Raw genomic sequence first — 24735 nt, 5'->3', positions numbered from 1 at the left:
GATTATATAGCAATTCTGAGTTTATATTTTCCAATTCTGAGTTTAAATCTCACAATATATATATATATATATATATATATATATATATATATATATATTACTGCTGTCTTTTCTCTTCAGAATTGTGACCTTATATAAAAAAAAGAAAAGAACTGTGACACAGAAACTCAAAACTGCGAGGAAAAAAAGGCTAAATTGTGAGATAAAAGGTCGCAATTACATTTTCTTTTTTATCCCGTGGCCTCCATAGATATATGACCTGAACGTGTTTTCATGAGATTCACTTACCCAGAGAATCCTGCGAGGTGACCTAGTTTCATGGCTGCTAAATAAAGTAACGGGAAAGCTCAGGTAACGGTGAATATGAAGACTGGAGAGGATCATGCTGTCCCTGTACCATGAGTTTAGAAATACGGTTAATAAACTCAGGGACATATACTCTGCAACTGTTTACAACTGATGTAACTCATAGTAGAGCTGTATACACACACACACACACACACACATACTGTATACAATATATATAAAGTGCTGTCCAAAAAAAGAAGTCTTTTAAGCCTTTTTCTCTCAAATAATATTATTCAGATCATATAATTTGTAAAGAAAGTAGAGATATTTTAACACATTGCTGTATATACATCATTTTATCAGTTTATATCAAATAATACACTGGATTTCAGGTCACAAGTTTAACGTGATCAATCTCTGACAGCCTCTTAACTGTTTTAATTTTAATGTCTAGTGTAATAATATGAGAAAATGCACAGTTTAATTTTAAGAATAATTTATAGAACTATAATTTGTTGTAATATTTGTTTTGCTCAATTCATAATATATGTTTTTAACTGCATTCCTTCACAGATGCTTTAGTGTGAAATGTAAGGTGTTAGAATGAAGAATATTATCGTGAAAGTTAATATTTAATTGTTTTGTTTGTGTATTCATTTTGCTTTTTCTTGAAAAGACGAGACATGGAAGCTTTAAATAAAGAAATAAACAATGAAACTCTTGTAGTTTGAGTAATTACTCTTCAAACAGACAGATTTAATGATACTGTGTACACAGAATGTTAATTGTATTTAAGAAATAAACTGAATCACCCAATCATCTTCAAAATACAAAAATCTTAGAAAACAGAAATGTCATTCTGTCATAATTTTTACAAAATGACTAACCATATGAAATTAAGCTAGTAGTAAACATGAAAAAAAGCTAATCAAGTTAATGTAAAAGCCGTCAAACTCTTTAAAATGATCATAAAACAATAACCCAGTGCAGAATTGTAGGTGTGTGTTTGTGTCATGTTTACTCTTTCTGCACACTTGCGTAGACAACGGCCTCCTCAGTGTTCATGAGTCGGGATTGTGGTTTGTGAGATTTGATGTGGACTACAGATGAATAAACCTCCTCCTGCAGAGATAATAAACACACTGATGCAATGCTGCATTTCTACAAACCTGATGAAGAAACTCATCTACATCATGGTTCTTTTTTAATTCATTTTAGATTTGTGAATAATGCAAGATGCACTCACAAAACACATTTCAAGCATCTAAGCAGAAGCTATCAAATCAAACAGTGTTAAAATTATAAAAAAACGAGAAATTACCCGAGTAGATCTGCTCATGTCTGCCATAGTCGAATAAACAACCTCTTCTTCCTACAGACAAACACACACACACATGCTACAATTACATATTTCTTCAGATGAACTGGTTTTTATAAACAGATGCCCAAAATTAAACACTAACCTTTTTGCAAGGTCTTTTTTTCCCTTTAATTTGTGTGACGCTGGAGTAAGTCACGTCATCCTAAAAGACAACGAGTTGTTCACCAGTTGTAACATGCAAAAGCAAATACTGCAGCTACATGTGCATCAGTCTTTATGTTATGTTTGATCTCATGATCTACATGTGTAGCTCTCAAAAAGCTACTTTTATGAAGGAAATATAAATGCATGCAACAAATAACTTCTATGCATGCAGATGTTTGCACAGACGCAGACCTCAGTGGATTGTATGCTCTTGTTCAGTGCATGAGTCACAGAAATACACAAGCTGGAAAAATGTATTTCATTCATGAATAGTGTATTATAATCTGATTATGAACAGTTCACCTCATCATTTGATCTCTGGATCTCTCTGCGTCCTCCTTTAGCTGTAAGAATATAATGATTTCAGTTAAACACAAACTTCTAGTTTTGCTTTTCTTCAGTGTTTTTTAATCATAGAGCACAGTTCAAGATTGTTGGTCGTGTGTGTGTTCAAACCTCTTTGGTTAAATCTCCGGTAGATGCATCCTGTCGCCAGCAGCAGTATCAGACAGATCAGAAATATCAGATAGTACTGATAATCGAGAGGATTTATAACAGCAGAATCTGAGAACACACGGGAAAAAATTCAGTTCACGATCACGAATGTCCTCATTTATGTTAACAGCATTGTCTCAATGTAACACTGTCAAGCTCAAAGAGAGTCATGTATCACTGAAATCATTTCAGTCTCATCTGAACTAATCTGAGGTGTTTTCACCTGTAAGAGTGAGATTGACGTGTCTGGATTGTTTGCCGTTGACTGAGCACACATACAGTCTTCGGTCAGTCTCGGTCAGGTTTGAGATGCGTAAGGAGAGATTATGAGGAGAATCTCTGATGGTCTGGAATCGGCCGTTGATCTCCTCCGCGTCTGAAACCAGCGTCTCATTCACAGCTGCTCGCTTCCATTCAAAGTGCTCCGGTCTGGTTTTGGGATCTTCACAGGAACATGGAAGAATCACGGATCCTCCTGGATGGGAGCTCTTGGTGATGTGATGTTTGGATAAAACACAGCCTGCAGGACGACGGAGAGACTCAAGAAACACTGACTAAAACACACTGAACTTGAATCATTGAGTTGATTAAGAGTTTCACCTTTAACGATGAGTCTGGTGTGAGCGGATGTTTTGTTGTTAACTGTGCATCTGTAAGTGCCCTGGTCATCTTCAGTCAGGTTGGAGATCAACAGAGACAGATTTGATGGAGTCGTCTTGTGAAACGTGTGGACTCTGTCTTTATACCGCAGAGTTTGACTGGACACTTCAGTCCCACTGGACTCTACATGGGTCCATCTGAAGTGCTTAGGATTGGTGTTTGAGTCTTTACATGAGCAGGACAGAAGCACAGAGTCACCCGTGTACTTGGTTTTAAGTTCCCGCTCAGTCTCTGGCAGTGTGCATCCTGTGAACAGTGTGAAACCTTTGTGTTACGGATACTTTTCTTTTGCATGTTCCATTCACATTCCAGGCTCAACCATATGGCTTCCTTCCCGGCCCCCCTCCATACCCTCTCGGGACCTGTCTCTAGTTCTTAAATCACTAAAGCAGGGCCCAGTTGAGCCTTTGCACTTACTCAGTTGGTTATCCGACGTTATGTATGTAAAAAAATGACAATGGTAGCTTAATGATATTAAACTAAATCTAACCCAACAAAAAAAATTATGCAAACCATCCTGTTCCAAACAAAATAATTTTTAATGCAATGATTCAATATTTACCTTTAACAGTGAGTGTGAAGCTCTTGTGTTGATTCTCTTTACTCCAGCAGGAATACGGTCCTTCATCTTCCTCAGTCAGGTTAGAGATCAGCAGAGAGAGGTTTCCTGACTTTATATCAAACATCTGAAATCTGCCCTGATAGAGTCGACTGAGTTCAGCAGAGTTAATGTTCAGGTTTATTTCTCTGGAGTTTGGTAATTTCCATCTGAACTCTGAACCTGGTTCATAACGGCCGCTACATTTGACCAAACAGGACAGAAGCACAGATTCCCCTGAATATCTGCTGATCTCCACTGATCCTTCATTCCCTGATAAAGAACAACCTGCAGACACAAAACAGAACTGCTGGAGAAATGGACTGTTTAAATCAAACCAATAGACAAGGTACAATAAAATCAACACTTAGAAGAAGAAACACTTTTTTAATGTTTTCTCTCCATTAGTTTGAAACAACATTTATGAAAAGCCAAATAACCCAAAATCTCAAAAGTGACCAATAAAAGTTTGTGAGGACTCGTCTTAAGTGTCTTATGTTTGGTTTGTATTATTATGAAATCGAACATTCCTCACCTTCAACAAGTAGATAAACATAGCGCTCTTTGTCAGCCTCTGTTGTTTTACACCAGTACATTCCTGTGTCGTCTACATTGAGTCGAGTGATGGACAGCGAGAGATTCCCCTGAATCTGAACTCTGTCTTTGTATCGCTGACCTTTAATAACGTCCAGAGGAGACACTGAGTAATGAAGAGTGTGGGTCTGAGAATCACCAACCCACCACTGGACTTCAGTGAGATGTGAGTTTATATCCCTGCAGGGCAGCAGCACAGACTCTCCTGAAGAACACATGATGTGTGGTAACACTACTGCACAGCCTACAAAAACACAAAACATCTGCTGAAACATCTGTATTTCTCTGTGCAAATATGATCATCATCTCGTTTTTTACAGAACAAATATCTGAATATTCTTAAATCACAAATGTCAATGTGTGCTCTAAATGTAAATGTCTAATGCTGTGTCCATTTGTACTCAGACGTTGGAAATACAGTATTTGTGGACATGATTCGGTGTTATCTGCAAACTGCCACTTTTTATGTGTTTTTAATCAAGTGGTATTGCAACGGATTGTTTTCTGACCTGTAGATATTTATTCTTTGCAGTGCATGTAACATTATGAATTTAAGAGTTTCAGCTCTGATTTAAGACCATGATCTACTGAAAAATTTAGCAATTTTTAAGACTTATTGAAATCCTGATCAAATGAAACATCCATGAAATCCACGTTTCAAAACAAACTTTTAATATTAATGACGTTAATAATCTAATCTGAGGAGTCGATTTATCAGCTGATATTTAGCCATTTTCTGTTCCCATTTTACCAATGAACTGTCATCGTTTTCAATTAACAGTTCAACGATCTACTTGCATACATAAATATAACTCAAATTGTCATTGAATCTGTAAGTAACAGAAAACTTGACAAAATAACATCAGAAACAGAAAGCACTAGCAGACTGCAGTAGGATGTGTTTCTTTGTCTGATGTAATTCAGTGTCTAAGTCTCTCGTTCTGTTGTTCAGTCGTACCTGTTGTGAACTGAAGTCCAGAGAAGAGCAGAACAACACACAAGCACCTCACGTCTGAAGCCATGTCTCTCCGTCTCTTCTTCCTCTGAAGGACAGTTGATGTGTCATCTCTAAAAAAAGAAGAAGTAAAAGAGATATTTATATTAATTCCATCACCACATCCTGAGAAGCTGTGGCTCTCTGTTAAAATGCTGACCGGAGAAAGAGGCAGTGCACATAGAACAGGATACATACACTCAGAAACAGCTTTTCAGACAAACATCTTCTTTATTTGTCAAAAATGCCCAAAAAATATTACAGCGCTTGTTTGTAGAGCTGCACAATTTGGCCAAACATTTTGTTTTTATATATCAATATAACTAACAATAAGTACATTGATTATCATTACTAAATAAACACATTAAACAAAATAGGAAAGTACTACTGTAATAACAATATTTGACTATAATATACAAAACTGAAAACAAAAATGCCAAAAATCTTTGTTGGATAACAGATTTGTAAAGAAGCTCAAACATGCAAAACTAAATCACATGTGTGCTATGTGGAAAATTAATGAATTGCACGGACTTATTATTTTGTAGCACGTATGTATTTTGAATGCACTGTACTGTAAGTTGCTTTGTATAAAATTATCTTTTAAAAATGTACTTTTAAATGTAAATGCATCATTTAAGTCAGAAATATGGGATCAATGTACATCTGAGCAAACGGTGCCATTGTTTTTGCAAATGTATCATAATCTTGAAACATACCATTAATCTAAAATAAAGCAAAACGAATTAGAGCTGTAATCGGGCCTTAAAAGTTAGGCCCGACAGGGCCCGAGCCCGAAAGGTACATTTTGATTGACAGCTTTTTTAAAGCCCGAACCCGTTTACAGCCCGACATTATTCAAATGTGCGCACGCACACAGCTCTTTTGCCTTTTGCCAACAATGAGCAATTTATTCATGTTTTAACATAATTTACTCATAACTAACGTAGACTAGACCACTTGGAAGTTGAAATAAAGAAATAAAATAAGTCCTGTGTCACATCGTAACATCTCAGCATTTAGACATAGGCTCATTTAACCTATAAATAGACCAACGCACCAATAAAAACGAGTCATTTAAAAAAAAAATTAAATTAAGATACATTTTAAATTAAGATGGGTATTTGGCAATAACGAAATTAAGATAAAGGCTCCGCCGGATTTGCTTTATTTAATAAAAGAATAATGCCAACATTAGCGTAAATACTCTGTCAACATTATGCATTTAAGACTCAATGAATATTTAGTTATCATTTGAAAAACCTTTACTCGCAGAGATTAGGCTTGGTCTACATGTTTATGTGGAGGAAAATGATTGAATCCACTGTAGATGTCTTCAGCGCGTTCCTGCGCTCACTGATGGTGCGTCATTATTCACTCATTATTCTCATTATAAACATGGTCAAAACTTTTCCACACCTCAGAGTTTGCTTTAGTTGCTGGTGCAACCAAAACGTAATCACCAGAGGCAAGCTTTCGTTACACCTGCTCAGCATTCATTTTCGCATCTTTCTCGCGCTAATCGAAACACATCACATGACCGCGCGTTTACCTCGCAAACCGGAGCGCAAGCCCGAGCCCGACCCGAGCCCGCGTAAGATGATAGAAATTAAGCCCGAACCCGCAAAGATCTTCAGCTCCAAAACGAATAGCTTGCTTCTTGTTTCTTCAGAGAATCCACAAACTGATTAAGTAAAATGAAGTACAAAGGGCTCCTAAAGCAGGAGTGTATGAGTCCCTCTAGTGGCCAACAGATGAAACCTTTATTTTGTTCCTCTAGAGTTAGATATGATTATGCACCTTTAATACAAGCTTTCGATAGTGTGACAGAATTACTTCTCCGTCGGGTCACTGTCATTGTTTGGTGCCACTGTTTTCGTTTTTAACCTGTACAGGTTTGGAGACACTTACATTGATGACGTCACTTCCTGTCATGTGATAATCCCAGGTATTTATGATACGTGTCAGATATACGCAGAAGAGTGGGTAAATTCTCTTCTTCTCACTTCTAGAGTGTTTGAAGAACAGAAACAGTGCTGTATTTATTTAGTCTAAACCAGTGATTAATTTGTAAATTGCGAGGTCCGGGAACAAAGCGGGGTAACGGATCCGGATGTGATTACAGGAGGAAGAGGTAACGGAACACTCGCTCAGACACATTGCTGGACCAGTTTAAGTGATTTTAAGAGCTGCACCAGTTGCATTTAATCTGTTAGGTCATGAATAACATGGAAATGCCATGCGATTTTAAAACAACAATTTCCAGGACTAAAAACTTTTTGAAAAAGTTGTTGAATTGTATTTTTCAAATCTCTGTGTAAAAGAGTTATATTTAATCAGGTCCTAAATTTCTGGGTGTAGCTATATCGCATGGTTTTAATAATTCTCGGAGCTTTCAAGTTTCTAATGAGGGAAATTCCTGCATTAATTTAACATAGATTTGAATTATAAAATAAATCAACACAAACTATTAGATGAAATCTGTCATTCGAACCATAATGCTGTTAATTGCATTATTGCAACATTATTGTCTGTACTAAAGCGACCTGCGTGCGCTGCAATACAAGACTCACATTTCGATCGTGACAGCTGACAGAACTGTCACTTGACTAATCAGGTAATTGTTGCATTATCACAAAAATGTATAACTGGAACACCTTTTAAGTATTTTAAGTCATTTGGTACTCGCGCGCTCCTGTGTTCTGATTGGTCAACTAACATAGTTTTGATTGGTTGTTCTGCACACAACTTCACTCTAAACAATGCGTTAGCATCTTTTTGGGGTGAATTGTGTCTTATTCCTCTCACCGCGAAGCAAAAGTAAAATAAAAAACTTGAACAGTCTCGCTGCTTTTTCTTCTGTGTGTGTGTATTCAAGCCGCGCGCTTCAGTTTGAATCTGAATAGCGTTCAGCGCGGGGGCGTGGTCACATTAGATATAATGAAGGGAGACGTGAAAAACAGACATTGCGTTGTTTTCATATGGATTACTTCATCAGAGAATATCTGTTTGCAGCTCTTGTTACACTTCATTTTAATGATGTGTTTGTAAATGAAGATCAGTGCAGACAGTAGAGGTCTTCACAGTGCACCTGAGACCCGTCGACCCCGGTCGGGTCCGAATCTATTACCTCGGGTCCCGGGTCTGTTTAACATTGTGTGTAATACCCGTGCGATCGCCGATCGGAGTCATCGGACTCGGAGAACATCCGGCCGTGATCAAAGACTGCTTGTGTTTTTTGTAACTTGCAACTTGTAAAATTAGGAAAAGAAAAGAGTGAGCCAAAAACAGTAATCTCTCTCTCTCTCTCTCTCTCTCTCGCTTGCAGACTCAAGAGTTAATACAAGTGCACACACGGTAATGCTTGCAGACTTGACACACTCATGTTTAATATATTTCAAATCAGCAACACAATCTGAGGTGAACTGTCACATGAATGTTTTCTATTACGCTCAAATTGCGTTAAGGCATTTTAGGTTGATAAAGCTAGCACGCATGTGCAGTCATGTTTCTATGGCAAGCAGTGAGGGACACTTCGACCGCCAAACCGCGTTTTACATTTTCTCCCATTTTTATAATATTATAAATGAACCGTTTAATCTTAAAGTTTTAGTGGTTCAGATTCAGACTCGATGCAGAGCAGAGAGCACAGACAGAGATCAGATGATAGTAAATAAATAACGTCAGCAGCCATGGCATTGCACAAGCGATCGTTATTATAGTTCAAAAGGCAAACAGTGTAAGTTATTAAGCGAATTAACTCGAGTCAGAATGTACATGTGCACAGTAGCATTTGTCATCCGTCACCGTGACATGAAGTGCACTTCTGAAGCTGAAATAATGAGTGGATTCAGCTTGGACTTGGAATAACGAGAGGAATAACATGAATAACTTTCTTGACGGAGGATTGTAATGCATCACAGGCAGTCAGGTACAAGGAAGAGAGACCACGGCTCTTTAAATTAGGTAAGACAAAAAGCTGTATTCTTCGCAACAGGTTTATTGACTTGTAATAGCAATTTAAGGTGGAATATGTGAACGTCGGGTCCAGTCGGGTCTGTGTCTTCCCGGCGGGTTCGGGTCCAGCTTTTGAAATAATAGACGGGTCCGGGTCGGTTCAGTGTAGTACATTACGGGTCTCTGTCGGGTTCGGGCAAGAATTTTTGGACCCGTGAAGACCTCTAGCAGACAGCACACATACTGATAAGACGCTTGGGAGAAAACAGACACATAACTTCATAATCATACTTCGCGTTGTGATTCTGAGATGCTCGTTGTTCTAAATAAAGTTGGTAATGAACCATCTTTTATGGCCAAACGCTTTGAAAATCCCGCTGTACTCACCGAGATTAGAAAAGCAGTCATCAGTGAAATGTTGTGAACACAACAAAAGGGATTTGTTGTACTGCTCTAGTATTGTGGTAAAAACGAATTTTAGCCATTGGTTCTTCTGATCTTCCTTCTTTGGCAGTGAAAATAAAACAAGCTTGCCTTTACAATTAAAAACACACTGTCTCCTCGACATGATGCTCTCACACCAACCAGAGCGTCTGTGTGTGTGTGGGGTGTGTGGGGGGTGGCAGGTCAGAGTTTTGTTTCTCCCAAGACGGTAGGCGGAGATTATTATGCAAAGTGTTCTAGTGACAGAGATGGGCAAAAGATTAGAAATATATATATATATATATATATATATATATATATATATATATATATATATATATATATATGTATATATATATATATATATATATATATATATATATATATATATATATATGTTATAACGACTAGTTTCAGCGATTCAGAGTCGACTCCTTACTTTAGAAGCCAATAACTTTATAAATCGTGTACTTTTTGGTTTACATTTACATTTACATTTAATCATTTAGCAGACGCTTTTATCCAAAGCGACTTACAAATGAGAACAATAGAAGCAGTCAGGTCAACAAGAGAACAACAACAGAATACAAGTGCCCTGACAAGTCTCAGTTAGTCTAGTATAGAACGCATAGCCAGGTGTATATAATTTTTTTTTTTTTTTAATTAAATGAAAAAGACAAGAAAAGGAAAAGTACTGGTGTTAGTAGGTTAAGTGCAGGCGAAAAAGATGAATCTTTAGATGTTATCTAAGTTTAATTACTTTGCACATTGTTTACACTGATGGACAGCTACATCATACACTGTAATACAGGTAATTTTTGATTTCCCATCTGTGTGGCTCTTTAAGCACTTGCACAGCAGGATATTTAAAACGTACAAAAGTATTTTGGCTAGATGGCAATAAATCTACTTCTCCAGTCTTCAAGCACACACAAAACAATAGCCTAAACAGACATAGTGTTTGAGTAAATAAAATGCTACTATTCAAACAGTTATTTGTTTACCCTTGCTTTGTGGATAAGCGGAGATCTGTCTCCTCCAGGTTGTGCGCGCGCGTCAATCTGAGTGGAGGCGCGTGAAGTGACGAGATTTCGCAAGAGCTTGAGGATCCAATGGCGTTACGAAGTTTTACAAACTCATTTAAATACTTATCATTGGTTAAATATTTCGAATACCCTGTGTTTTAAAATAATAATAACGAATTATAATAGAGATATTAATTTTGGATAATTTTAACATTTTAAATAAACATTTTCCTATTATATTTTGCCTCCAGCTTCAAGTGATGAATACTGTCATCCTGTTCTTGTCACGGTTCGTGAATGCACAGTCTCCAGCTGTAGTCATGTTACGTCATGTTGATTGTTTCCTGTGGGTGCGGTGCGGCTCGTTCTATCAGATCCTGATGTTTGATGTCGTGTTCGTGTTGTTCCTGCCTTGCTTTGTCGCCGTTCTGTCGGATCCTGTCTTCACGCTCGGAATACACTGACCACCATTGGATTATCACCACTGTCATCGTCGTCAGCGCACTCTACGTCTCAACTCACCAGTCTGTGCTGCCATCGTGGTTCCTGCGTCACTCTCCGGCCTTCCATCATCATCATACTATCAATAAACTTCCTTGTACTTGCATTTGTCTCCTGTCCTCCATAACTACCTTCACAGAACGATCAGACCAACATGGAGGCAGCGAGTACTCAATCCTCATCTCTGGAGGAATTTCTCAGCGCCAGTGTTTGGAGGATGGACTCCCAGGAGAGGCCTCTTAACGACACTGGTCGCGCGGTCCAAGCCTTGGTGACGCAGGTATCCGAGCTCACCCAGCAGTTAAATCTTCTTCGAGCACCCACTGCGCCACCCACACCGCCCGCTCTCCAGATACCGATCCCGGAAGCATACTCGGGTGAGCCCAGCTTTTGTAGAGCATTTCTAACCCGATGTGATATGCATTTTGCCCTGCAACCCAGGACATACTCCAATGAGAGGGCAAAGGTGGCGTTTGTCCTAACGTTACTCTCTGGGAGGGCGGCACTATGGGGGACGGCGGTGTGGGAGAACCAGGACCCATGCTGTGACTCGTTCCTGGTGCTCTCCGAGGAGATAAGGCGGGTCTTTGATCGGGCCGTCGCAGGACGGGAGGCGGCCAGGAGGCTGGCGGAGTTACGCCAGCAGGAGAGATCCGTCTCAGACTTCTCGATTGAATTCAGGACCCTGGCGGTGGAGTGCCAGTGGAACGAGAAGGCGCAGTGGGACATGTTCCTGCATGGGCTGGCTGACCACGTCCAGAGGGAGATCTACGCCCTGGATCTGCCCCCCTCTCTTAATGGACTCATTGAGCTAGCGTTACGGGTGGATGCCCGCCTCACTCGGATGGAGAGGAGGGGGCTGTTCAACACCCCATCCAGGGGCCCGGCGGACGGGCGATTCAGCGGCGGAGACGTGGTCAGTCCCACCTACGATCACGAGCCCATGCAGGTAGGGCGAGCTCGGCTTTCCCGGGAGGAGAAGGAGAGGCGGAGATCCCTGGGCCTCTGCATGTACTGCGGGGGAGCCGGACATCAAGCCCATACATGTCCAGTAAAAGGCCAAGCCCGGTAGTACGCATGAGGCTACTATCGGGTGGGATCTCTGCCGAGAAGACCTCATCACCACCATCATCTACGCTCCTTCCGGTAAGACTGCGGTGGTCAGCACAGACACACCACTGTCAGGCTCTACTGGACTCTGGGGCAGAAGGTAACTTCATGGACCGTCATCTTGCACACAAGCTCCACATTCCCCTCAAACCCCTCCCGCACCACATCACGGTCCATGCCCACACTGGACAGCAACTCCCCACTATCTCTCACAGTACTGAGGACATCACACTCATCACCTCTGGCAACCACTCCGAAACCATCTCTTTTCACATCCTTGACTCTCCCCTGGCACACATTGTCCTCGGGCACCCTTGGCTCCTTCTCCATAACCCCAAAATAGACTGGTCCTCTAATTCCATTTTTTCTTGGTCTCGAAAGTGTCATGAGTCTTGTTTAGTGTCTGCTTGTCCGTCTGTGTCTGTGTCTGTGTCTGTGTTACAGGAGGAGGAGGCGGTGGATTTATCTAACGTGCCCGCTGAGTACCTCCACCTGAAGGAGGTGTTCAGTAAGTCTCAAGCTGCTTCTCTTCCTCCGCATCGTCCTTACGACTGTGCCATAGAGTTATTGTCAGGTAAGTCTCCGCCTAAAGGCAAACTTTATTAACTTTCTGTCCCAGAGAGGGAGGCTATGGAGAAATATATTTCTGATTCTCTAGCTTCCAAATTCATCCGCCCTTCCTCTTCTCCTGCGGGGGCGGGGTTCTTTTTTGTGGGAAAGAAGGACGGATCACTACGACCTTGTATTGATTACCGAGAGCTGAACAACATCACGGTAAAGAATACTTATCCTTTGCCGTTGATATCTTCAGCCTTCGAGAGGTTGCAGGGAGCATCTATTTTCACAAAACTGGACTTACGCAATGCGTATCATTTGGTTCGGATCAGGAAGGGGGATGAATGGAAGACCGCGTTTAACACCCCCAGAGGGCACTTTGAATATTTGGTCATGCCCTTCGGGCTCTCCAACTCCCCAGGGGTCTTCCAGGCACTCGTCAATGACGTGCTGCGAGATATGATTGATCAGTTCATTTATGTCTACCTGGACGACATATTGATTTTTTCCTCCTCTCTCCAGGAACATGTGCAGCACGTCCGACGAGTGCTTCAGAGGTTGCTAGAGAATGGGCTTTTTGTCAAGGCGGAGAAATGCGAGTTTCATGCACAGTCCATTCCATTTTTAGGGTGTATCGTGTCGACTGAGGGAATACGCATGGATCCCGAGAAGGTTAAGGCTGTGGTAGAATGGCCAAGCCCAGATTCTCGTAAGGCCCTACAGAGGTTTCTGGGGTTCGCTAACTTCTACCGGCATTTCATTCGCAATTTCAGCCAACTAGCCGCGCCTCTGACCGCCTTGACCTCCGCCAGAACTGCGTTCAGGCGGTCAAACACAGCTGAAGCTGCGTTTGTGAAACTGAAGAGCCGTTTCATTTCAGCTCCCATTCTGATTACCCCTGATCCTACACGTCAGTTCGTGGTGGAGGTTGATGCGTCAGAGGTGGGGTTAGGAGCGGTGTTATCCCAGCGTTCTCCCTCAGACGACAAGGTCCACCCTTGCGCGTATTTTTCTTATCGTTTATCTCCTGCAGAAAGTAATTACGATATTGGTAACAGAGAATTGTTGGCAGTCAAGATGGCATTGGAGGAATGGCGACACTGGTTAGAAGGATCAGGGGTTCCTTTTATAGTATGGACTGACCACAAGAATTTAGAGTACATTAGCACCGCCAAAAGGTTGAACTCCAGGCAGGCTCGATGGGCACTTTTTTTCGGACGTTTTGATTTTACTATTTCGTACCGCCCGGGTTCCAAAAATATCAAACCCGATTCTTTATCTTGTATTTTTGACCATTCCGAACGCCCGTCCACTCCCGAGTGTATTTTTCCTGAGACATTAGTGGTCTCCACTCTCACATGGGAGATCGAATCGAAGGTCAGAACGGCCTTAGAAGGGGTAACGCCTCCGCCCGGGTGCCCACCGAACCGCTTATTTGTGCCGGAGGGATTAAGGTCCAACGTTATCCAGTGGGGTCATTGCTCTAATGTGGATTTTTAGTCAAGCAACGATTCTGGTGGCCACTTATGGCTCGCGACATTCACAATTTTGTTTTGGCTTGCTCGGTATGTGCCACTGGTAAGGCTTCCAATCGGCCCCCGGATGGGTTACTCCAACCACTGCCGGTACCTTCGAGACCCTGGTCCCATATCGCACTAGATTTTATTACCGCCCTCCCGCCCTCCCAGGGCAACACGGTTGTTTTAACCGTGGTGGACCGGTTCTCGAAGGCCGCCCATTTTATTCCCTTGGCCAAGTTGCCCTCAGCCAAGGAGACAGCGTTGACCGTCATAGACCACGTCTTTCATTTACATGGCCTCCCGATAGACGTGGTTTCTGACAGGGGACCCCAATTTGTGTCTAAATTTTGGTGAGAATTCTGTAAATTACTGGGAGCGACTGTAAGTCTGTCCTCAGGGTTTCACCCCCAGAGCAATGGCCAAACCGAGAGAGCCAACCAAGATTTGGAAAGGGTGTTGCGATGTTTGGTCTCCAAGAATCCTTCCTCCTGGAGCCAACAATTGTCTATGGTGGAGTACGCCCACAATACCTTACCAGTATCTGCTACGGGCCTATCTCCTTTTGAGTGTAGTGTAGGGTACCAGACACCTATTTTTCCCAGTATGGAATCCGAGGTTGCGGTCCCCTCCGTTCACGCCTTCGTCCAGAGGTGCCACCGCACTTGGACCAGAGCCCGCGAGACTCTACTCGAAGTGGGGGCGCGCACCAAGGCCAAAGCCGATCGCCACCGGTCTAGGCCTCCCGTATACGTCGTGGGTCAAAAGGTGTGGCTTTCTACTAAGAACATTCCTCTCCGTTCCGTTTCTAATAAACTGGCTCCCAAATTTATCGGCCCGTTTACTGTCTCCAAGATCATTAGTCTGGTGACAGTCCGCCTCAAACTCCCTCCGACGTACAGGAGAATTCACCCCCTTTCATGTATCCAAAATACAGCTGATACTTTTAGACTCACCTTCATGAACTCACAAACACATGATATTTATTGTTTACTTGAGTTTTTACCTCACTTTTGAACTAATAAAGTTGTGAGAGAAAAATGTGCGCTTTTTTTATTCCTCGCAAAAAAAAAGGCGCACAGCGAAACTCTGCTCCAACGATCTTTTTGAACTCGATTAAAAATAATAATAAATATAAACAACAAAACATTTTAATATGAATCATGTTATAAAATACTTTAAAACACTTACTATTAAAACACATCAATCTGGAGATATTTCCTTGTCTAAAATATTTGTTGTCAAATAGGCTTAGGCTATTTATATCCACGAAAATGAAAAATGTGAAATATTTATGTACATACCTAAATATGGAGAGAAGAAGATATAATAATTCATATTCAATAGGCTACCCAAGATGTATATAGTCTAGTAATATCTTTATGATATAAGTTCCCATGTTATTAGTAGCAATTTATATATGGTATTATAAACAATGTAGGCTACTTAGTATATTATAGCCTAAGGTTTGTATATAGGCTAGTTTTTTATATATACAACTTTAATAAACAAGCTATGTACAAAAAAATATGTGTGTATATTTTTATGTTACTTTTCTAAATACATGACTATCTTTTATATTTCGTTATATAAACATGCACTGATGTGTTTTTAGAATAAATATAGGATACCACATCAGATATCTATTGGCTTATCTATGGCATAATATGTCGAAAAATCTGTTACACATAGACTACAATAACACACAGATAGGGCCTATATGGAATCTTGTTATAAAATGACAATGTTTCATATATGGATATTAGTGTACAGTTGTACAGTGTAATTTATTTGTGAAAATAAATATTTCTATTCTCTGCATCCCTCTGTGTTTTTTATTTCATTTTTTTTTTTTTCGATTTGGAAGATAACTGAGCCTTTTAAATCTAACTTGTATCTGTTTTATGAGGCATAAATAGTCCTCACTTTAGATGAGCTCACAAAAATAGTTACCTGACAAACTGGTAAATGTTTTATAGCTACCTAAATTAATCATGAATTAGAGTAGGAATAAGTGTTAATAAAGCCTTTATTAACACACTGAGTACTTGTTACTATATGCCTGAATAATAAGATGTATAAATGTTCATTCAAATAGTTTATTAATCACTTACTTACACTGTCCAAATGATCTCTTGAACCACTGACACCGGAGATATTATAATGCTTAATTTAGAAATGATAAATTGATCATTAATTATGAAACTATGTATTGAGCTTGTTATATACATGCTTATTAATGAAGAATAAAGCATTTATAGCTGTGTTTATAAACTGCTTACTAATGTCTATTAATGTTGGTACAATGCATTATAAATGATGAATTAACTATTTACTGATGCTTAACTAATGATTCATAGCATGCAGTTATTATAAAGTGTTACTGGTTTGTATTTGATATATTTTTAAACTGTATTCATCTGTATTATGTCTACTGTTAGTGTATAGTGTTATTTGTATGCACCAAGGGTTTGAAAGTAACAATTTCGATTCTCTGTATGTATGTACTGTACATGTGGAAGAATTGACAATAAAACAGACTTGACTTGACAATGCTTAATTATATAGTTTAATACCAAATACTACAACAAAATGACATTTTAAAAATAATGTTTCGGTTTATCTTTTCATTACGATTATATATTATATACTTATAGATTATATATTATATGCAATATAATCAGCTAAAAATAAAAACAATATTTTACAAAAAAGTAAATTTCAACAATCAAAATGTGAAAAACCTACATTATAACTTATTTTATTTCAGAGAGAAATAAAATAGCATTTATCATTTTCATTTAGCTATACTGAAGTACCAAAACAACTAAAACTAATAACTAATAAATATTTAAAAATATATTTATTTTAGATATTTAAAAAATACTACTATTAATAACAATAATAGCAAAACCACAAGAAAAACCATAAACAACATATAAAAATTCAAACATTCAAAATATCAATAAAAACTATAATAGTATCTTATTCATGCAAATATATAACTGAATAAACATTACTAAAATGTCTTCACAATGCAACTTTACATGGTCATGAAGACACAATTTAGTAATTACCAAGTACGGTTAAGAATTAGAAAATATAATTCATTTATTATACAGCTAGAGTAAGTGGGAGTGAAAATGATAGAAAATGTGTATAGACAAAGGGAAAGTTTAAGAGAAACTATTTTTTGCCACAGAAAATGTTGTTGGTCACTGTGTGTGTTGAAAATGTGTGCGTTTTGATCTTTCTGCACACTCTTCAGTGTTTGTGTCCATCTGCGAGGATGTTTTGTCTCTAAGATGAACTGTAGACTGCAGTTGTGTACGTATCATCCTGCAGAGATCACACACACACACACACACACACACACACACACACACACACACACACACACACACACACACACACTAAACTCTCTCACTCGTGAAATGGTTATACATATGTTCAATGAATAGTTTACCTCATCGCTCTGGATCAGTCGGCTTCCTCTCCTTTGTTTCCTTGCTGTAAAATAAGAACAACTCCAGATATTCATTCTAGGTTTGCTTCATCTTGAACAGCCATCAGTGCAATCTAAAGCACAGCTGATGTTTCTCACAGTCCAGTGTGTGTGTTCAAACCTCTTTGGTTAAATCTCCGGTAGATGCATCCAGTCGCCAGCAGCAGCATCAGACAGATCAGAAATATCAGATAGTACTGATAATCGAGAGGATTTATAACAGCAGAATCTGAGAACACACGGAAAAAATTCAGTTCACGATCACGAATGTCCTCATTTATGTTAACAGCAATGTCTCAATGTAACACTGTCAAGCTCAAAGAGAGTCATGTATCACTGAAATCATTTCAGTCTCATCTGAACTAATCTGAGGTGTTTTCACCTGTAAGAGTGAGATTGACGTGTCTGGATTGTTTGCCGTTGACTGAGCACACATACAGTCCTCGGTCAGTCTCGGTCAGGTTTGAGATGCGTAAGAAGAGATTATGAGGAGAATCTCTGATGGTCTGGAATCGGCCGTTGATCTCCTCCGCGTCTGAAACCAGCGTCTCATTCACAGCTGCTCGCTTCCATTCAAAGTGCTCCGGTCTGGTTTTGGGATCTTCACAGGAACATGGAAGAATCACGGATCCTCCTGGATGGGAGCTCTTGGTGATGTGATGTTTGGATAAAACACAGCCTGCAGGACGACGGAGAGACTCAAGAAACACTGACTAAAACACACTGAACTTGAATCATTGAGTTGATTAAGAGTTTCACCTTTAACGATGAGTCTGGTGTCAGCGGATGTTTTGTTGTTAACTGTGCATCTGTAAGTGCCCTGGTCATCTTCAGTCAGGTTGGAGATCAACAGAGACAGATTTGATGGAGTCGTCTTGTGAAACGTGTGGACTCTGTCTTTATACCGCAGAGTTTGACTGGACACTTCAGTCCCACTGGACTCTACATGGGTCCATCTGAAGTGCTCAGGTTTGGTGTTTGGGTCTTTACATGAGCAGGACAGAAGCACAGAGTCACCCGTGTACTTGGTTTTAGGTTCCCGCTCAGTCTCTGGCAGTGTGCATCCTGTGAACAGTGTGAAACCTTTGTGTTACGGATACTTTTCTTTTGCAGGACACACTGAAGTACTGAATTCAGACAGATGGAGGAATATTTTGAAGGATGGATGAATAGTTTAACCCTTTTAACCATTTAGATATTCTACACATGGAACTTTGGTCTGAAAACCTGCAATAGTGCAAATTACATCGTTAACCTAACGACAAAAATATGTTCAAACAATGTTTTGCTAATCATTAATCAATTATCATTAAAATGTTATTTCTGACAGTTCTTTGAACAATCCAGTTTTTGGGGAATTTTTTTTTTTTTGGGGGGGGGGGGTAACACCTTAAAATAAAACACACAAAAACTACTTTGAGTGTAAACTAAATGAGCCAATGCTCATTGGCACACAATTATTATTATTACATCCAGCTGCAGCTGATCACAGCGTGAGTATAAGGAGGCAGCAGGTGCAATGCATCCCAGGTTTTCACTTCGGAGCCGAGCAACAACAATGTTCTGCTCCATACAGTGTCTTCAAGTGACTACGAGTTCAGTGCGCTCATGGAAGCTTCTGGTGTTAGTCTCCTCTGGCACCTCCGATCCAGCTGAGCAGCCAACAGAACATGCTGGGCCCTCTTCAAAGAGCATACAACTGGTATCCTGCTGGACTAATTCAGATGACCAGATGTCGATCACTGCATCGGAGGGAGATATCATTACAAGGTCCTGCCCTTCAGGCTGTCCCTGTCTCCTCGTTTCTTCACGAAAGCCACAGAGGCAGATCTTGTTCCCTTCAGATAAAAGGGTGTTCGCATTATCAACTGTCTTGACAAATGGCGTATACTAGCACAGACTCGAGATCAGTTGTGCGAGCACAGGGACCTAGTGCTCCGGCACCTCAACCTGTCAGGTCTTCGGGTCAACTGGGAAAAGAGCAAACTCTTCCCAATGCAGAGGATCTACTTTCTCGGTTCGGAGTTGCATTCAGTTGAAGAGACAGCACGCCTCAAAGAGGAACATGCGTGGATTGGTGTTGACCTGCTTGAATTTGTTCAAGGGCAGGACGGCGGTCACACTGAAACTATTTCAGAGGCTCCTGGGGCATATGGCAGCTGCAGCATTACATCGCATCATACGGCATTTACATCATATGCTTTTGCATATGAGACCACTTCAGTACTGGCTTCATGGCCTAGTCCAGAGGTGGGTGTGGAAGCATGGCACTCACCGGGTCATGCTGTGGTGTACACGGAGGCCTCCACCACCGGCTGGGGGCCACTTCCAACGGGCACGCAGGGTCGGATGTATGGACAGGCCCCCATATGCACTGGCACACAAGTTGTTTGCAGTAAGCTTTGGCTTGGACTATCTCAAAGAGTGCTTAAAAGACAAGCATGTGCTGGTCCAAATGGACAACACAGCTAATCGTTGCGTACATCAAATGACAAGATGAGATCTCTTACTGCCAGCTGTTTTACTCTCTGACCAAGGGAACATTCAGGTGACACAGCTGGCCTGCACAAGTATGTGTTTCCCCCAGTGGGCCTGACACTGTGCAAGGTTGAGGGTAGACGAGGAGCAGGTCTTGCTTGTTTCTCCGTATTGACCCACACGGACATGGTTCCCCGAACTAGTGTTTCTCACAGCAGCTCCGCCCTGGTGGATTCCTCTGAGGAAGAATCTACTAACTGAGAGACAGGGTACCCTATGGCAGCCACATCCAGACCTTGAAGAAACTTCATGTCTGGTCCGTGGGCGGGACGCAGAGGTTCTAGTTGACCTACCCCTTCACCTATCCCAATTGGTCAGTCAATAGCCGTGTTTCCACTATCGAGCTAGGACCGGGCGTGCTAGTGCGTGCCAGGGCCAGTCGCGTTTCCACTGTCACTTCCGGGGCTTGATCGTGCCTCGCTGGGGCTTCCTCGGGGCCAACGGCCAGGTTTTTTCGGCCCGACGAAAACCTTGGGCCAAAGCGGGCCAGCTGGGGCTAGAGGAGGGGTTACGAACAAAGGCGGAGTTTCTCAGCGTCTGGAGAGCGTCAGCGCGGATCATTTCAGAAAGACAACAGCTTTAACACCAGCATTAAAGACGTTTTAAAATAAGTTGATCTTAAAACTCACTCTTAGTAAGCAGCAAGTGTTTGAAATAACTTGATCCGATGTGGATTATAATCATTAAACAAGGCAGAAATATTTATAAGCGATGTTAAAGATTATGCACGCCAAACATTAACGTTATATAGTAAACATGTTAAAAATGACCGCGTGGATAAATCAGACGTCAGCTTCTTATTCTCTATCACATTTATTAAGTAACATTGTATCTCTCGTTTCGTGAGTTTAGCTCCACGTTGCATATAATCAAAATATAATAATGATTTTTGTTTGGGAGCTTTTATAAAAATAGAGAGTCTGCGCTGTGGAACATTTCAGAAAGATAACAGCTCTAACACAAACATTAAACACTTTTTTAAATAAGTCGAGCAAAACTCTCTTTCAGTCAGCAGTGAGTGTTTGAAATAACTTGATCCAATGTGGATTATAATCACTAAACAAGGCAGAAATATTTATAAGTGATGAAAATGATATGCACGCTAAACATGTTACCATAGTAAACATTTTAAAATATGACCGCTTGAAGAAATTAGACGTCAGCTTCTTATTCTCTATCACAATCGTGTATTTATTAAGTAACTTATATTATCTGTCACAAGCCTCGTCTCGAGAGTTTTTCTCACGTTGCCTATCATAAAAGAATATAGCCTAATAATGTTTTTTGTTCGGGAGCTTCATTCTAAATGTGACGGCTGTGGCTAATAAACAGAAACAGACTCGACTGAATAAGCAGGCTATTTTCATGAGCGTTAAAAATAAATAAATAAAATAGAAATAAGTGTATTTATGTGTGAATTATTTTGAGTCCTGATAAATTAAAACAATATGATCAATGTATCACTTATTCTATAGTTAAAACATCATGCTTTTGAATTTGAATATATAACAAAGCATGCAAACAAACTGCCGCTTTTATCATCTTCGTTTTGTGATCGCGCATGTTCCAGTGACTTATTTCTTATAAGTTTTCTGATAACTTCTCTTTGATGGTGAAATAATGAGGTTGCATGACGTTGTTCTGAGAGGCGTGTAAAGGGCGTGTTTTAGTGACGTGCAGCGGTGCTTCAAGCTCCACTGTGGAAACCCTGCGCTATTCTGGCCTCAGTGCTACTGGCCCGGGGCTATGAGCCCCGCCCGGGCCGCTTTAAGCCCTGGCTCGCACTGGCCCGACAGTGGAAATGCGGCTAATGATGTGACGATGAGAGGGACCGACTGAAAGGGAACGTCTTGGTTATGTATGGTATGCAATGCACCTGCTGCTTTTTTATACTCGCGCTGTGATCATCTGCAGCTCGATGCAATAATTCCAAGCCAATGTGCATTGGCTCATTTAGTTTAAACTCGAAGTATACTGGTCTATCAAACTGATATCCCAATTCATCGGTCATCTGATGTTACGTATGTAACCGAGAGGTTACTTTAACAAAAAAAAAAAAAAGGAAAATAAATAAAAATGATAATAGTAGCTCAATGATATTAAACTAATTCTAACTTAATACAAAAACAAATTATGCAAAGCATCCTGTTGAATGCAATAATTAATTATTTCTTTACCTTTAACAGTGAGTCTGAAGCTCTTGTGTTGATTCTCTTTACTCCAGCAGGAATACAGTCCTTCATCTTCCTCAGTCAGGTTAGAGATCAGCAGAGAGAGGTTTCCTGACTTTATATCAAACATCTGAAATCTGCCCTGATAGAGTCGACTAAGTTCAGCAGAGTTAATGTTCAGGTTTATTTCTCTGGAGTTTGGTAATTTCCATCTGAACTCTGAATCTGGTTCATGACGGGCGCTACATTTGACCAAACAGGACAGAAGCACAGATTCCCCTGAATATCTGCTGATCTCCACTGATCCTTCATTCCCTGATAAAGAACAACCTGCAGACACAAAATCAGAAATATTTTGTAATAAAACCTTAGGCCTTTTCTAATAATTTATAATTATAAACCCTATAAAATAAATGTTTTATGTAAAATATTATTTTCTTAAATACTCTGTTTTGTAAAGTATCTCACACTTTCCCAGTTGACTGACTGTAAGAATTAAAAAACTTTTTTACAAGTTTTCTGAAATGTTCTATTTAAATATGCAAATGAAGCATTATCTAAATAACTATATATATATATATATATATATATATATATATATATATATATATATATATACACACACACACAAACACACACACAAACAATATATAATCCTGCTGGAGAAATGGATTGGAGTTGAAATCTACTCACAAATAGATAAAGTACAATAAAATCAACACTTAGAGAAGAAGAAACACTTTTTTAATGTTTTCTCTCCATTAGTTTGAAACAACACTTATGAAAAGCCAAATAACCCAAAATCTCAAAAGTGAGCAATAAAAGTTTGTGAGGACTCGTCTTAAGTGTCTTATGTTTGGTTTGTATTATTATGAAATCGAACATTCCTCACCTTCAACATTTAGATAAACATTGCTCATTTTGTCAGTCCCTGTTGTTTTACACGAGTATATTCCTGCGTCGTCTACATTGAGTCGAGTGATGGACAGCGAGAGATTCCCCTGAATCTGAACTCTGTCTTTGTATCGCTGACCCTTAATAGCGTCCAGAGGAGACACTGAGTAATGAAGAGTGTGGGTCTGCAAATCACCAATCCACCACTGGACTTCAGTGAGATGTGAGTTTATATCCCTGCAGGGCAGCAGCACAGACTCTCCTGAAGAACACGTGATGTGTGGTAACACTACTGCACAGCCTACAAAAACACAAAACATCTGCTGAAACATCTGTATTTCTCTGTGCAAATATGATCATCATCTCGTTTTTTACAGAACAAATATCTGAATATTCTTAAATCACAAATGTCAATGTGTGCTCTAAATGTAAATGTCTAATGCTGTGTTTGTACTCAGAAGTTGGATATACAGTATTTGTGGACATGATTCTGTGTTTTCTGCAAACTGCCACTTTTTATGTGTTTTTAATCAAGTGGTATTGCAACGGATTGTTTTCTGGCCTGTATCCTGGAACACAATTAGTTGTGTCTGAAAATACGACTTTCAACTGATCTCCATTCATTTTTAATACATTTTACATGAAAACAGCTTAAGTGGAAATATGGATCGAAAAGTGCTGTTGTTAATCTGTACTTTTGTCTTGTATTCCAGTGCAAATTATACAAATACAAAAGGAGTAAAAATACTTAAAAAAGGGCTTTTTTGTGAAACTGATCAAAATGAAATGAGTTTATGTTTAAAACAAGAGCATATTTCAATTGTTTAACAGTTCAACAATCTACTTGCATACATAAATATAACTCAAATTGTCACTGACAATAAGTCTCTCTCGTTCTGTTGTTCAGTCGTACCTGTTGTGAACTGAAGTCCAGAGAAGAGCAGAACAACACACAAGCACATCACGTCTGAAGCCATGTCTCTCCGTCTCCTCTTCCTCTGAAGGACAGTTGATGTGTCATCTCTAAAAAAAGAAGAAGTAAAAGAGATATTTATATTAATTCCATCACCACATCCTGAGAAGCTGTGGCTCTCTGTTAAAATGCTGACCGGAGAAAGAGGCAGTGCACATAGAACAGGATACATACACTCAGAAACAGCTTTTCAGACAAACATCTTCTTTATTTGTCAAAAATGCCCAAAAAATATTACAGCGCTTGTTTGTAGAGCTGCACAATTTGGCCAAACATTTTGTTTTTATATATCAATATAACTAACAATAAGTACATTGATTATCATTACTAAATAAACACAATAAACAAAATAAGAAAGTACTACTGAAATAACAATATTTGACTATAATATACAAAACTGAAAACAAAAATG

At 39.8% G+C, this 24735-nt stretch overlaps 1 protein-coding gene across 5 annotated transcripts; it reads right to left on the bottom strand.

Annotated features, from left to right (window-relative positions):
- Positions 1–238: 238 nt before the first annotated feature.
- On the bottom strand, positions 239–24334 carry LOC113041633 (carcinoembryonic antigen-related cell adhesion molecule 5-like). 5 transcript variants are annotated; one of them, XM_026200265.1, is made up of 12 exons: positions 17869–17930; positions 17709–17752; positions 5119–5228; positions 4102–4404; positions 3531–3854; positions 2909–3214; positions 2532–2828; positions 2270–2377; positions 2117–2157; positions 1752–1811; positions 1610–1660; positions 239–1410 (listed from the first exon to the last, which is right to left on the bottom strand). In XM_026200265.1, the coding sequence occupies exons 2-12, from the start codon at positions 17711–17713 to the stop codon at positions 1306–1308; spliced, it is 1710 nt and encodes a 569-aa protein (XP_026056050.1). In that variant the 5' UTR covers positions 17714–17752; positions 17869–17930; the 3' UTR covers positions 239–1305. The 5 variants fall into 5 exon arrangements, with proteins under 5 accessions (XP_026056050.1, XP_026056051.1, XP_026056053.1 ...); XM_026200266.1 differs by having other exon boundaries at positions 239–1407; XM_026200268.1 differs by lacking the exon at positions 2270–2377.
- Between the last annotated feature and the right edge of the window lie 401 nt (positions 24335–24735).

This window comes from Carassius auratus, chromosome 23, assembly GCF_003368295.1.
Source record: "Carassius auratus strain Wakin chromosome 23, ASM336829v1, whole genome shotgun sequence".
Lineage (NCBI taxonomy): Eukaryota > Metazoa > Chordata > Actinopteri > Cypriniformes > Cyprinidae > Carassius > Carassius auratus.
The sequence above is the reverse complement of the archived record's forward strand: the minus strand, read 5'-3'. Positions and strand labels throughout refer to the sequence as shown.